The sequence below is a fragment of the Nicotiana tabacum genome, chromosome 3 (genome assembly GCF_000715075.1).
Source record: "Nicotiana tabacum cultivar K326 chromosome 3, ASM71507v2, whole genome shotgun sequence".
Taxonomy (NCBI): Eukaryota; Viridiplantae; Streptophyta; class Magnoliopsida; order Solanales; family Solanaceae; genus Nicotiana; species Nicotiana tabacum.
Window position 1 is genome coordinate 35,289,602 of NC_134082.1, and position 16,794 is coordinate 35,306,395.

A 16,794-nucleotide genomic window follows, 5' to 3' on the forward strand; every position below is an offset into this window, starting at 1 on the left:
CACTTTGGTAATAAAGTCATACTTCATAAGATATTGAGATTATTTTGGAAAAGATAAGGAGATTATAGAGTACTGTTGTTCTATACATAATACGGAGTAGTGTTCAATCATGTACGATGGGAAAGAACTAATTTACATATCAATGTTTTTGGATCAAAACCAAACAAAAAACAGAAACCAGCCGAGCTTCTAATTATGCTACAAGCTTCAAGCTTGGCTTCTGGAAATTTCTCTTACTCCCCCCACCCCCCCCCCCTCCCCCCCGAAAAAAAAACCCTAAGAAAATGACATGTTAAGATTAAAATTAAGCTAGAGGAGAGAGTTCGGGGACATTCTCTAAATTAGCTAATCTTCCCTCAGGCATCTCTGATCTCCTCTAATACACACATTTGATTATACTACTTATTATATATGTATATACGCACACAAATAAGACTTTTTAACATAACTCTCCTTATCCACTATACTTGATTTTCCAAGTCCTTTTTACTTACGAAAGTCCCATGGAAACCATATGGAACTCTTGAAGGAAGCTTGACAGTGGCCTCCAACTCAAGAGTCATGGCATTCACTATTTGCAGCTCTGACTTCCATATTTTTTCATCGTGCACAAATGCAAGAATATATCCATCATCTTCCTTTTCTGTGCATTGATTTCTCGGTAAAAATAGTGGCTCTCCTCCATATCTTGTATCTCCGTACATGTATTTTTGAACTTCCCCAGTTGACAGGTCTACTTTTGCTAATCCTGAAACTCTTGGCCATGGCTCTGCAATTGCAAGATAAGCATACTGTGTTTTACGGCCAAGTTTGTTTTTATTTACCATTCCAGCTTCAAGATTCACCTGTTCCGTTGATGAAATTATTGCCCGTTTTCTGGACTCAGCAGTTTTCAGATTTAACCTGATTTCTGACAGTACACTCTTCAGATTTTCATCACATTCATTGAAAATTGAGTCAGGTGGAGTCATGCACGAGCCAATAACTACAACTTCGTCATTCTCTGGTTCCTCCCATGCATTCCAAAGATGAAAACAGAATGTGTCTGGTGACTCGACCCAAATAATTCTATTTGAATCTTTAACATTTTTGGGTAAAATCCCGAACCTAGATTTCTTCTTCTCGTCATAGATTACTGGTGAGCCACCTTTGATCATATTCTGAAGCTTGAAAACCACTTGCTGGTCAGGGATCACAACGTAATTTTCAGTAATAGCAAAATCATGCATCATTGTTGGAACGTCCAGTGGGATCTCAACGTCATACGATTTCTTCCCATTTTTGGAAAACTTGAAATATTTCAAGTACGGCTTCTGAACAACATCGTAACTCAAAGCGAATAGCTCGCCAGAAACCGGATCGATTTTCGGATGAGCTATCATTGTGCTTTTGAGTTGCTCGTCAAAATCGTATCTCCCCTTTGTTTGTAAATCGCCGCAAGGCTTAATAGCAACGTGATAAGGAAGATCATCTTCTGACATGGCTAATAACCTGCCGTTAAAGTAAACTAAACCGGCGTTAGCCACGCCTGTTCCATGACTATGATCTACGAGTCCACAAAGTCCACGCGCATAGAAGAGGAGAAGACGCGCAATACCAGAATGCCCGTGGAGTTCACCAATGGCTTTCGGGAAAACCGATTTACCCAATCCACGCTCTTGAACTAGTCTTTCGGTTTCAGTGAACCGGCACGAATAGTTCACTGAACCGCCGTTAATGGTGACTGCATGAAGCATGCCGTCACCGTCGAATAAATGGTGACCGGCAACGGGTTCAAAATGCGGGTTAGCGCCATTACGTACGTAAACGCCGTTAATGCAATCGGGTACTGTTCCGGTAATGGGAAGGTTATGCCGGACAGGCATTTCCGGCACCGGAAAAAAATTTCCGGCTATTTGAACGCCAGGATCGGAGGTTTTTGGGAGCGGTTTCTGCTTATCGCGTGAGATCAACGCGCTCTCCATTATGTCCAATGCTTTTGCAGCGGCTTTCTGAAAGAGATTCCAGGCAGGTTGCGGGGGAGAAGGGGTGTCCCTTTTGGTAATTGTTGGATATTGATAGGGTTGTTTTGGAAAAGTGAGAACAGCAGGGGAGTGGAGAGCGCATTGAATTTTAGCTCGAGGAGTGGGCTTTCTCATGGAGATGGATTTTGAAGGAAAGCCCAAATCAACAGGTGAACAAGTAGAGGAATTAGACGATGAAAAGGGATGAGGGACTTGGACTTTAGCCCATGTATAAAAATTTGCAGGTGTAGAAGCCATTTTATCGAAGGGAGATAAGAAAGGAAAGAGAGGTTTGGGAAGAAAGGGAAAGAGGGAAGGGTTTAAATAGAAATTGGTGATAGAGAAGATAGAGAGTATTGTAGTGTGGAGGGAAATGGAGGTCCACCTTAGACATGTAGGAGAAGACCATAAAAAAAATTACAAAAATTTTCACCTTTTCTTTGAATCAATGTTTGGTCCATAAGATTTTCAATTCACACTTAGAAGATGAATTTTGAAATTTATTGAAAATTTGAAAAACTCCAAAAATTATTCTTTAAAATTTTATTTCAGATCACTTACAAAAATTTAAAAACAACCCAAAAATATATTCATGTGCAAATACAACTCTAATTTTCAAATAGCTTTTTCACTTGAAAAAAATTATTTTTTTCAAAATTTTACAATTCTTATGTCCAAACGTCCACTTAAGAAGTTGGGATCAACATAAGTGGAGAGAGAGAGAAAGAGGTCGTGATGGAACTAATAACTAGGAGTGGCAAACGGGCGGGTCAAAACGGGTAATTTAAAAAAAGAACAAATTATCCGACCCGACGAATAAAAACGGGTTTATCCGGCGGATAATATGGATATCCATATTATCCATGGCTTTTTAAATATGATCACTTGTAAGAGAATTCCTAGTGTTCAAAACTTGAGGAACTCCAATTTGATGTATTACAAATGTAAAAGTTAAACACATAAGTTATCCATTGGTTATACATTTGATTAACTTTTTTCTAAGTGGTCCATATTCGACCCGTTTTTAAATAGTTCATTATCCAACCTATTTTTTTATGAATAATATGGGTGGATAACTGTTTTCTTTTAACCATTTTGCCACATCTACTGATAACAAATGCACAAGTACATACTTTATGAATGATGAGATTATAAGTTTGGAACATAATTTTAAGACAACACAAATTAGTTGGTGAGTGCACAAGGGTTAGCTTCCGTCTTTAGACAAAATATTTATCTAATAAAAAGAAGAACATAATTTCTAAGACTAAAACATTTTTTAATGCGTATTGAACACATCTTGTATCATAAAAATAGAGAGAAATTTAAAATAGACGTGGAATTTGATGTGGTCAGCATTTCTTTTTCGTTATAAGAGTGATTTGAGATAATTATTAAGTAAAATTAATACTACTTATTAAGTAAAATTAATACTACTTCATTAGTTTATTTTATGCGAAGATGTTACTTTTGACGCATTATAAGCTAAAGATATACATTTCAAAAAGTACCAACATCGGCCTTACTATCAATTATTAAATGAGTTCCGTTGATAGTTTTACATATATTTTTTTCGTTTATTTTGATAAAAGAATGATAATTTTATTTAATTGGTTCAAACAAAGCATGTTATTAAGAGTAAAATTAAAATATTATTTAATCAATTTCTTTCGTAGGAATATAGTTGGATGATCCACATATTTCAACTTATCCCTGCAAGTGTAAGCAATTATTCTTTTCTCTTTATGTTATAAAGTTTGGGAATTTTAGACAAATCATCGGTAGGGTTTGTTGTTTATTTTTGTAATCAATCTATATAGGTTATACGCTGATTATACACGTCTATATTTAAACCTGAAATATACATATATTTTACATTCACTGATTATATTTTTTATTTAAGCGATGAAGTGAACGACTATTAAGTTAATTTTTTTAAAGTTTTGTACAAACTTACACACAATTAAAGTATACAACATAAATCTCAATTTTATTAGATAGTCCTTGTCAATTTGAAGGAAATCTTAGAGCGACGGTAAGATTTGCCATGGCGTAATCAGGACGTCACAAATTCAAATTCAAATTACCGAAGCAGCGTATGAAAGGTGAGGCAACATACACTAACCTAATGCAGTTTTTCTCTTTCAGTGTGTAACACGAGTTTAATACACTGGACTACTCTTTTTATTCCTTGTCTCTATTTGTTTCGTACCTTTTCCTTTTGTTTGTTCGAAATAGATTCTTGACTTCTATATTTCGAAATAGTTAAGTTTTACCTTTTCTCAATTGTTGAGCTAACTTATTTTCGGCTCCTCTCGGTACAAAAGTAAATATTTTTAAATAAACTTCATCCATTTCAAATACTTTTAATTTATGGGTCAAATAAATTAAGAAAAAAAATTGAGGGGGAAATTCGGCCCGGGAAGGGAATGGAGGAGTATTTTTTGTTGGTGGAGTAAAGTGAATCAATAGAAGAGAAGGATTGCGATTGGAGAAGAGGCAGGAATTATTAGCCAATACTCTCTGTTTTGATTTGGATGACACATTTTACTTATTAGTCCATTTAAAAAAGAATGACATATTTCTACAATTGAAAATAATTTAACTTTAAACTTTTCATTTTATCTATTTATCCTGAATAAGAAGTTTTTATAATCACACAAATATCATGGCCCCACAAAATTTTGTACCTCTTAAAATTACAAGACCATAAATTTAAAAAAAAATTCTGAATTTCGTATCCAAGTCAAACTACATAATCTAAATTAAAATGCACGGAGTAACAATTTAGAATTATAAGAGTCGGGGCATAGACAACTCCTGATATCAGTAGATGAACTGACTCTTCTGACTTTTGAGTGACCACTTTTATTTTATTGTTTTTTGCTTATGTTGTTGTGTTTTTGTCCCTTCCGTCCATTCCGCTCTCACGTGGCTGTTTTCAACACTCGTTCAACCATAAAATCTTCGGAAAAAGGGTCATATTTATCCTGTACTCTTTAAAAATGGTTATAGTTGTCTTTCATTATACTTTTTTGATATTATCATTATACTTTAGGATCATATTTGTCCTTGTACTCTTCAAAGAGGGTTATATTTGTCTTTCATCATACTTTTTGACATATTTATAATTACACTTATATTTTAGGATCATATTTGCCCCTCGTCCATTAAATCCTCATGTCCCACTTTTCTTTTCCTACATGGTGCCTATGTGGATTTCTTTTTCCTCCAATTTAAATATGGTCACCTATTTAAGATAATTTAATCCGCCCACCCAATTTAAATATGGTCACCTATTTTAGCTAATGTTCTTTTTTAGCTCCATATTTTTCGGACAGCAGCGGCAACATATTGGCAAACAAGAACTTTGAACTCAAAATCACTAATCTGATACAGCTTACAATTATTGCAGTAACCAAATTAAATTACGAGAAGTTGCACAACAATGGAATTAATGACAAAGGTCCGTGCTTAAAATAGAGCATTGCCAGAAGCCTAATATTGTCTAGGATGGTTTCCTCAAACATATTTTTTCTCGAAAAGAAAATATTGCTCCCTCCTCTCATTTTATATGAAAGAATTCGATTACAAGGGTCAAAACATCTAGTTTTTTTTTGTGATTTGGGTATATAATTTTCATGTTTTTCAAAAATAAAATAAAACTACATATTTAAAAAAGTATATCTAAATAATTCAACTTTTTGGATGGCAGAGTCATGATTTAAAGTTTATGGGTTCTGATCTTACTCATAGCTCATTTTAGTTATTAAGTTCGTAATTAAATATTTATGCATATTTAATGTATTTCCTAATAGAACACAAATCTAAACAAAAGCTATAGAGTTCATTCAAACCATACCTAATACTCTAGCTCCACCCCTTATCTTCGACCTGGTTTAACATAAATCTACAATGACGAATAATATTAGAGTAATGTGAATTATCAGAATGAAGCCACTATATTTTATATATTGGCTGCCCAAAGACACAAATAAGTGCAGACAACCAAATTATGGTTTATGGTTTATGGTTAAATTGGGTGGACGGATTAAATTATCTTAAATAGTTCACCATATTTAAATTGGAGGAAAAAGAAATCCATATAGGCACCATGTAGGAAAAGAAAGGTGGGACATGGGGATTTAATGGATGAGGGACAAATATGATCCTAAAGTATAAGTGTAAGGATAAATATGTCAAAAAGTATGACAAAGGACAAATGTAACCCTCTTTGAAGAGTACAGAGACAAGTATGATCCTAAAGTATAATGGTAAGGATAAATATATCAAAAAAGTATAACGAAGGACAAATATAACTATTTTTAAAGAGTACAGGGATAAATATGACCCTTTTCCGTAAAATCTTCGCTCATTTGTTGCCCCATACGCCTCTTCTCCTCTCCCTTTTCCCTTGATATCGATAGAGGAAAACCTTTTTGATAGCCTAAAAGACAATTATAAATAACAATTCATAAAATTTTGATACAAATATAATTAGGAAAAATTATTCATTTCAAAAGTATTTTCATTTCACAAATAGGAATTGTGAGCACGTGATTTTTGCCTCATACGAATTACTCCAAAAGAATTCCCAAAATTAGGTCTTTTTTTTAATTATGTGTTATTTTTAGGAATTATTACGCTATTTTTCTGATTATTTGCGTATGTTTAGGTACATGTTTAATTTTATTAACACATTAAAAAATACAAAAAAATATAGTATCTGCATTTAGGATTTGATTTTTTATTTTTTGGATTAATTAATAATTAGGAGTTTTACAAAAATGAAAAAAAAATAATAACATATTTTTAGTCAAATTGTGTGCTTTTCTTTTAATTTAGTGTCTAACTATTCGTGTTAATTATAATTTAGAGTGAATTAATATTTTTAAAATTAATTTTGGTTTTATAACTTAATTTAGGATTTTAATTTTTGAAAAAATAAAACAAGAAAAGAAGGAATTAATTTGAAAAGTAAAGAAATGAAAAATCAAAGTTTGGGTTGTTCTTTAAACCCAAATCTGCAGGCCCAAAAAAATACGCCCATACCCGGTCCAAACTTTCAGGTCTCTGAGACCAATGAAACGACGTAGTATAGGGACAGAACTACGTCATTTCGATTTCAACAGATCTCAACCGTCCATTCATCTACATCCAATGACCAGAACTTCACCCCATCATCCATATTCGACCCTGACCCGCCCCTGAACCGGTCTTGCCCCATGAAACCAAAACGACCCTGTTTCCCATTTACGATTTAATCAGAGCCGTTGGATTCTAATCATCCAACGGCCCTAATTAAATCAAACATTTAATATATCAAACCCCCCAAACCCGACCCTTCCCATTTCATCCCCGCCATCTCTTATCAAAGACCAAACATAACGCCACCATGAACCGCCGCCTTCCGGCCACCGGAAATCGCCTCACGGCGGTTCCGGTGGCCCAAATCACCCCATCTTTAAACCATAGAATCCCCTCACTCCCCTCTTCCCGAATCCACAAACTTTATCCCTCAAATATCCCTGGAATCCCTCGAATTTCAGATCAAAGGGATGAACTCTAGCGCTGCCCTAACTTTCTCCTGTGGCGGCGCCACCTCCAATCGACCCCAAACTAACACCCCTTGATCACCACAACTCCCTCTTCCCTAATCCATAACCAGTTTCCTTCGAATGGGGCTCAATGTACTTGAATCTTAAATCCAAGAGCCAAACCTGAACTCAAGGCTAATGATAATTTTAGAGCAGAGTTCGTCACAAAATAGTGTTACTCACTTGTTTTGACGAAGAACAAGTGACTAACACTATTTGGCGATGGAATCGAAAAGTCAGGGTACCAAGCTTTTCCAGTTTAATTGGTAAGTTCTTTCATGTTTCTGTGTTTGTTTGATTAATTTTATTCCAATGGTCATTTCCCTCTTCTCATTTTCCTTGGTCAATTTCAATTGAAATTTGATCAGTACTCTGGTATAAATTATTTTTGTTCACTGTTTGTTTCTTTAGATTGGTTTTGTGGATTTGTTTCGTATAATTGGGATATCAATAAACTTTGAAATCGTATTTCGTTTAATCACTTAGTCAGAATAATTAGGATTAGTTCAATAGTTTGGTTTAACTTCTTGTTTAATTATGTTGATAAGAACTGATTAATATAAGTATAATTCAAGTGTTTACCTACTTAAGAAGCTTCTAATAATGGTAGGGTTGGGATTGCAATAGCTGTTTAAATTAAGAAAGCACTAAGCTAGTGGGTAGTTAAAAATGAAAAGGTGAATTGATAATGGAGGATACACTAAAATGAATGCCTATAAAAAGGCTGAACTTGAGAGGTGTTAAGGGACACGGACACAGAGAGGAGAAGAACATTCTGATATTCTGAAATTATTGAAAAATACAGATTTTTAAAAAATAAGAATCCAATAAATCGGCTGAAAGCTCTCTACTGTACCATTGAGCCTCAGTTTTGATCAAATTGTGTTAAAGACTACTGTTCCATTGGATTGTAAATCAATTTTTTGGTTTCATTTGCTGAATTTGGGCTGTGTTGTTGCTGTTCTCGATTTCTGCTGTTCAAAAATTCCTGATCCTTCTTTACTTCTTTGTCCCCTCAATCTCAGATACCTTCTTAGCCCATGAATAATGAGTGATTGTTGAACATGTAAATCAGGTGGAATATTGATTGAATACAGGCTGCATTTGAACTTAGTTTCCCCTGTTTCTCATACTGCTTTAATATTCTGTAATAGATATGTAGTTTTAGATGTTATCTAAGCTATCATTTACACATTTAATGCTGTGTATGTTCAGTAGTTATATGTATGGGTTATTGGACATGTATGTATGATTCTGCTGTGTATGTTCAATAGTTGTATGTATATGTAATTGGACATGTACGTATGATTCTTATTGGAGATCAGTATGGTTCGAAGTATTTTGCAAGCATGTTCTGCGTCTACATTTGCTTCTGAATGAGTTTAAAATGTCCAAGGATTATATTGAAAGCTTTAGTATGATTTTCTGGAATTCATGGGAGAACCAGATTCTAATGTACTGGTTTGGTGACTATCAGTGTTAGGGGAAATTCAAGTTAGTTTAGTTATGTTGAAAATGATTCACTGGTTGTCTACTGTTGCTTGCATGTCAATCGAGCAGATTTGGTTGTTTTAAGATCATGGTTTTAAATTCTACAAATTTTGTCAACGTGAGGTTTAACAGACCAGAGGGTTAAGGCTCTCACCTTCTTTTCAAATCAAAGAAAGAAGAGCCTTCAATTCAATAATTAAGAAAAAAGGTTAAAAAGGCTGAAGAAGCACCATTGGTGATTAAATCTAAGTATATGCCTTGGAGGCATTACGGGCGAGCAAGAAAACCCTATGGCTAAGAGGACTGCGACCGTGAAGGGAGGGATGAGCCCGAATGCCCACTTTGGGATATCCTCTGGGTCTTAGTCATTAAGGTTTAAATATCAACATTTCAAGTTAATTTAGGGCCTTGAAAATTTAGAATCATATGCTGTATAGTTTCTCAAGAATTGGATCCTTAATTGTTTTCTATTTCAAAAACTTGTCATTGTTTGTATGTTGTAACTAGCTATTTAGGTTCATTCTGAACTTTTGCTGGTCAGCCATCACTTGAGCACGATACAGACTCGATGTCGAGTCTAATTGGTGTTGGTTCTGAGGCTTTAAAGAATTTGGGCCTTCTGCTTGGGCTCAATTTGGGCCCAGAATTTTAAAATTAATAAGAAATGAAAGTAATAGGCCCTGCTGCATGAGTTTTTTTATATTTGCTTCAAAACAAGGTTCTTCACTGTTAGTCGGGTTTGGTATAATTTCGTTTTAAGACTAGCCTAGTTCCCCAATGTTACAAATCAATTGTGTTTAGTTTCTTTAAAATGGATTACTATATCAATTGGGTGAATAATTATGGCCCTTTAATTTGATGGTTGTTAATTAGTAAGATTGCGATTTTGTTTATGTAAGTAGAAGTCTTGCAAACTTTCTTTAGTTAATTAATTGGGTTTTAAGAATAGATTAGAGGCGAACCGTATTAGATAACACAAATAGTTTATGACCCTCCAAATGTAGTTTGAATTCCCTTTTAAAAATTGAAATTGAGTGCGTCGTGCCAAATAAAATCTCAAATGCATGAGCCCTCATTTAATTATTTCTTTTTTTTAAAAAAAAATCCTTAGAATTCAAGGCGTGCCATTTAACAAATTTCCATGGCCCTCGCAACCTTATAAACGCGTGGTTGCTTTAGGCGCGTTATTTTAATAATATTACCTTCCTAAACTCGGGTGTGCATTTATGTGACCCAAATCTAAATCTCAACGTTAGATAAAATGTGTTGGGACCTTTCAAATAGTGCTTGCGGTAGCTTTGTCTTATTCCTCAAAATCAACTTGTAGTTAATAGTACACATGAATTAACTTTAGTAGGAAGAAAATATATTTTTGACTCTAGCTCATATCTAAAGTACTACATATTGATGCAAAAATCTTGAGCTTTAGTAATCAGGCTAATGATTTCGTGCGCTTAACGATACGGACTTCTCTTGGTCTCAAATCTCAATATGTTGTTAATTTCTCCTAGTCGGTTTCAAAGTAATTTGATCACAAAGAGCTTCTAAATTCAATATCTCTTGATGTGCTTGTTGGAATGATTATTTGGTTTGTTTTGTGAGCTAATCTGGTAGATATTGGAATAAAGAGAGGTCTATTGGGCTAAACTCTAAGAATGAATAGGTTGAGAAAGAACTTGATAGGCGTAAAACCTTTTTAATAATTTTTTCTGTTGCGTGTGGCATGATTACGGGTTCCAGAATTAAGACCAACGTATGCGTTCGCGCAACGTTGGGCGAAACAATCTTAATCTTAATAAAAATACTATTGTGGTTGTATACACGTTCGCGTGACATAAGTACGATTCTAAAAGCAAAATCGGAGTATGCGCAACTTCGGCCCAATTTTCTCAACATTAATAAAGCGTTATTAATTGTGGACACATTCACGTGACATGATTTTTGATGCGCCAAACAAATGGGTATACGTGCGCGTAACCCGTTTCAAGATAATTTTCTTGATTAAAAAGCGGTGAAAGGTAAATGCACATAGGTTCTAAAATCAGTAATTAAACAATTTTAATAAGCCAAGTATGGTCAAAGCGACCATGCTAGAACCACAGAACTCGGGAATGCCTAACACCTTCTCCCGGGTTAACAGAATTCCTTACCCGAATTTTTGTATTCACGGACTGTAATACAGAGTTAATCTTTTCCTCGATTCGGGATTTAAACCGGTGACTTGGGACACCATAAATTATCCCAAGTGGCGACTCTGAATTTAATAAATAAAAACAATCCCATTTCGATTGTCCTTTAATTGGAAAAACTCCCTTATACCCCTCGCGGGGTGTAGGTAAAAGGAGGTGTGACAGTTCTAGCGACTCTGCTGGGGACAAGAACCCAGAATCTCTGGTTCAGAGTTCAAGAATTTGAGCTTAGAATAATTATATTTGGCTTTATTTTTTATATAGTTTTATTCACATGTTTGTGCTCAATGTGCGAAATGTTGCTTTTTACCGCTTTGATATTATCTGAACTGTATATATAAACTGTTACGAAACCCTTCTTCTTTCCGAGTCTTCTAAATTTATGGTGCACACGTGCACGTGGCCCACCTTTCTGTTAGAAGTCATACCAAATAGAACGAAGTTGGGCCAAGTAATTAGGCCGGGTAGACTTTCGTGCTCCCGGTACGTTGCCCCCACTTCGGCTCAAGCTGTCCGCTTGGGTAAGCCAGGTCTAGAACAGTATACCCCAGGTTTTACACTTAGAATAACTCAGCTTCATGCCGGATCCCTAGTAGGAACGCTTGTTTGCATCATGTGCATTTGACTTCGGCGACTCAACACAGGGGTTGGGTTTGTCTAGGACAGGTGTACCCGAAATGAAAAGATCATCCTGATGTATCTTACTTGATACTTGTGCATTCATTTGTTTCGGATTTGCCTGTTGTCCAGCTTATAGGAAAAAGTTAGAAAAGGAAAATCAATGTGAGAACCGAGAAAGAAAATTGGCTGTTTTTCGAAAAAGAAAATTCCAAAATATTTTGAAATTTTGTCGAAATTATGAAAAAAAGAGAGAAGGAAATGTTGTGTTTCTTTTAAAAATAGTTTTATTATTGCGAACTACGTAAGTTTGATTCTCGCCGGATGTGAGATACGTAGGCAACCCACATCGGGCCCAACTATTTAAAAAAAATAGATAATAAATAAATAAAAATGTGGGTACATAAATGTCATTGTGTTGTCATATGTAAGGCGATGCCATTCTTGTCCAAAATATGCCGAATGTCCCCAAAAGGGCGCCGGAAGGCTGTTTTTGCAAGAACAGCCGCCTTTGGTCGCTTTTTTTTTTTTCAAAAAAAAAAAAAATTGCTGGTTAGCAAATACAGCCTTTAAATCTTCTTCATTGAAGTGTTTTTTTTATATGAATTGTTTTTTAGAAATATTGATGATTTTTTCAAAATGAGTCTTGATTTTGGTTTTTAAAATTAAAATCACTCACAGGTACAAAATGAGCACCATCCAAAACTCACCGTTCACAGACGTAGATGAGTTTCTATTTCGGCTTCAGATGTGGTGGTATGAATTAGGAGGAGATGGTCAGAAATGGGTCATTAAGTATTTGGGAGCTCTCACAGATATTATGAAAGTTAAACCACGCGATGATTTGATCACGGCACTAGTGACTTTTTGGGACCCTGTTCACAATGTCTTTCGCTTCTCTGATTTCGAGCTTACTCCCATATTAGTAGAAATAGCTGGATATTCTGGTTTTGACGAAGATTTGAGAAACCAGAATCTTATATTCCTAAAGGCTCCCTCTGTACACCGATTATTTCGTCTTCTGAATATCAGTAATCAAATCAGAAAAAGCAACGTTGTCAAAGGGTGTTGTTCTTTCAACTTCCTATATTCAAGGTTCGGAAAGACGGATGGATTTGATATTCATGAAAAGGGCCTTACTAACAAACAAAATAAGGACACTTGGCAGATTCATCGTCGCTTCGCTTTCATGGTGGCTATTCTGGGAGTCATGGTCTTCCCAAACAAAGAGCGGACGATTGATATTCGCATAGACAGAGTCGTACAAGTCCTCACTACCAAAGAACATCACACTCTTGCCCCAATAATTCTCTCAGACATTTATCGAGCGTTGACTTTGTGTAAGTCCGGGGCAAAATTCTTCGAAGGGTGCAATATTTTATTGCAAATGTGGTTGACTGAACATCTCTGACATCACCTCAAGTTCATGCAGTATGGTCCGAGCAAGGACAATTTCATTGAGAGTTATGAAGAAAGAATAAAAGATTACAAATCTCCAGAAGGGGTGGAAGCCTGGATATCCCATTTAAGATCTTTAAATGGCAAGTCAAATTCAGTGGACTTTGGGATGGCTCCCGGTAAGAGAGGTGATACACATGTCAACCTTAAAGAGTTATTTGCTGTTGTTGGGTTTAAGAAGTGTCTATCCGTATGCTCCACAGAGAGTTCTAAGACAGCTAGTGAGATACCAAGTGGTGCCTGATGATGAAGATTTGAGTATGCAAGTGATTGAGCTACACCCCGAAGCCATACTCCCTAAGGCTTTAATCCAATGGATTTGGAATGGTTGTCGATACTTGAAAGATGACACCCAAATTCTAGATCCTACAAAAGGTGAGATAAATCTGGGTTATGCTAGGTGGTTTGAGAAAAGATCCCGTATGGATGATGCACCAAAACCCGATCCCAGAAGGCCCATAAAAAGACCGCATGTTCCAGCCTTTGATGACAAAATCCAAGAACGGTTGGCTTGGGGTGAAAAGGAAATGGGGTATAAAGCAACTATTCATGCCTTAGAAGGAAGCCTGAGGAACCTCAATTTGGAGAAAAACATACAAGCACAAGAAGCAGAAGGTGAAAAGAAGAGTCTGATTTGCGAGAATAAAGCTCTCCGCGCTCAGTTTCAACAGATGAAGAAAGCCTCTGAAGCGCCAGTAAGAAGTTGGAAAGATCAGAAAATCATTTCCAATCTGATGGAAAGGATGCAAGATTATGACTCCATTTTGGCAAGAACCAAAAAGGCCTTAGATAAAGCTAAGGAAAAAATCATACAGTTGAATAAGGAGGCCAAATCTAGTAAAAAACACCAAGTAATGAGATTTGAAGAAGAAATGGCTCAATTCGAGAAAGAGAAGGATCATTGGGTACGTTCAAAGGCTCAGCTCCATGCACAATTGGAAGAAATGAGAAGGTACAACAGAGAACATCAGCATGCAGATATTGATAGGGAGATAGCACATGCAAGACTCGAGCAGGCCAGACTTCGGGCTAATTGGAGTCGGCTTTAGATCGCGAGGGCCACATAAGAGATATAGCCACCACTCGCCAACAGTAATTACAAAACCAAGACCAAAATCTCCAAGATTTCAGAGCACAAATCCATGATTTGGCCATTTATACTTCTCAAAGTCATGTGAACTGCCAGGGGATGGATTATGAAAGGTTCTTGGAGAATGCGCCTACTTTTGCCCGTCATCTTGCAGTATAGTTAGAGAGGATGTACCGTACATTAGAGGGTCAGCTAGGTCAATCTCCGCCGTGAGCAGATGTTCCAGTGATTGAAAGCAAAAGATTGTGGAGTGAAACATAGTCATAGTTGTTGAAGCTTTTCATATAATAGTCATGTTTTAGTTTGAGTACATGTCGAGTCTTTTAAACCATTTTCTTAAATTGTTGTCCAAATGTAATGTCATTTCTGTCTTTGTACTGTTTCGTTTGTTAAAATAAATAAAAATAATAATAATTGTTTCTACCAGAACTACGCTCGGTCTGATTCATGCAGGGTCATGATACGTAGGCAATCTTCATAAGATTCAACCACAACCAAAAGAAAAGAATAAAATGAAAAAAAGGGAGGGGAATAAAAGATAGGCGTGAGGGAAAGGTCAGGAAAAACTGGGATGACACAAGCAACCGAGCAAATACATGGTAGAAATGACTAATTGCCTAGGTGCATTGCATCCCTATGTGTGGTTGTTTATTTGTTAAAACTCTAATCACTAACAAGTTTGGTTGTTGTTTCAGAATTCAAGAAGTTAGTACACCTAAGCATACTGGCAACCCACCCATACCAAACCAGATCCAAAGGAGAAATAATCATGTCTATCCCAGATGTAGACACCAGTGTCATTGAAGGAGAAGAGTTGGACGTTAACGCCATAAAAGAAGAGATGTACAAATTAAAACAACAAATGGCTGAAATGTATCAGGCCTAGGCTAAAGGACAACCTCCATCCACCTACCCAGCTAACCCTACCTTCACTCCACCACCGGCTCAAACTCAAGATCATCCTGCCACCGATCTATCCCCGAGCTTTCCCATTTACCAACACTACCGGGGCACCACTTCTCGTACACCACAATCTCCACCCCCTAAACCAATTCCATACCCTCCTCCACCAGTAACTCCTGTCTTCATAGCACCTCTACTAGCTACACTCCACAAATCTCCTAGCGAGCCTATGTTCCAGGCTTAGGAAAACCAATACTACCCCTCAGATCCCTCTTTCAAAGCTCCAAAAACCCATTCCTATACTCCTCGCTTTGACCTCCCGATAGAAGCTGATAAACCAATCAAAAATACCGAACATGAGGAGATGTTCAGGAAAGTTAAAAGCTTAGAACAATCATTCAGAGACATGCGGGGGTTGGGAGAGCAAGTCAGCGTGGCCTATAAGGACCTATGTATGTTCCCGAATGTGCAATTACCGGCAGGTTTCAAGATGCCCAAGTTCGATCTATACAACGGGCCGGTGATCCAGTAGCCCACTTGAGGGGTTTTTGCAGCAAGATGAGGGGAGCTGGAGGAAAAGATGAATTGTTAATGGCTTGCTTCAGTCAGAGTTTGAGTGGATCAGCATTGGAATGGTATACCCGCCAAGACCATGGACGATGGTACATATGGGATAATCTGGCGTAAACATTTGCTTGTCACTTCCAATACAATCTTGAGATCATTCCAGATCGACTGTCCTTGACTAAACTGGAGAAGAATCACAGTGAAAGCTTTAGATAATATGGTTTCTGATGGAGGGAGCAAGTAGCAAGAGTAGATCCCCCAATGAAGAAAAGTGAGATGGTAGATTACTTCCTACAGGCTTTGGAACCTACTAACTATGGCCATTTGGTCTCAGCTGTGGGAAAGTCATTCAACGAAGTGGTAAAGATGGGGGGCATGGTAGAAGAGGGCCTCAAGTCGAATAAAATCATGAGCTATTCGGCTATCAAAGCGACTACTCAGGCTATTCAGGGAGGCATAGGAGGGATTGGGAAGAAGAAGAGAGAGGAAGCAGCAATGGTTGATTCAGGAACTTGGTCCGGATCCAGAGGTTCACCTTACCACTACAATCAACCTCGACCCCACCAACAAACTTATCACCACAATCCACCCCAACACTACTATCCCCCACCAGAACCTCATTTTTCTGTCCACCATGCACAAGCATACAACCAACCTCCTGCCCACACTCAATGGCGTGCTCCCATCCTACAAAATACTTATCCACATCCACGAGCCTACAAAAACACTCCCGGACCAAGTTTCCGGCCTAGTCAAGCATTCAAGGGTGAAAGGTTGCAGAAAAAGAAAACCTTTACTCCGTCAGGAGAATCCTACACTAGTTTGTTCCACAGGCTAAAACAGCTAGATATGCTAAGGCCGATACAGTCCAAACTGCC

The 16,794-nt window shown here is 36.9% G+C and overlaps 1 protein-coding gene across 1 annotated transcript; it reads right to left on the minus strand.

Annotated features, from left to right (window-relative positions):
• Positions 1 to 280: 280 nt before the first annotated feature.
• Positions 281 to 2,331, minus strand: LOC107801738 (9-cis-epoxycarotenoid dioxygenase NCED2, chloroplastic-like). Its single transcript, XM_016625112.1, has one exon. It carries the CDS (start codon positions 2,259 to 2,261, stop codon positions 462 to 464), a length of 1,800 nt encoding a protein of 599 aa, XP_016480598.1. The 5' UTR covers positions 2,262 to 2,331; the 3' UTR covers positions 281 to 461.
• Between the last annotated feature and the right edge of the window lie 14,463 nt (positions 2,332 to 16,794).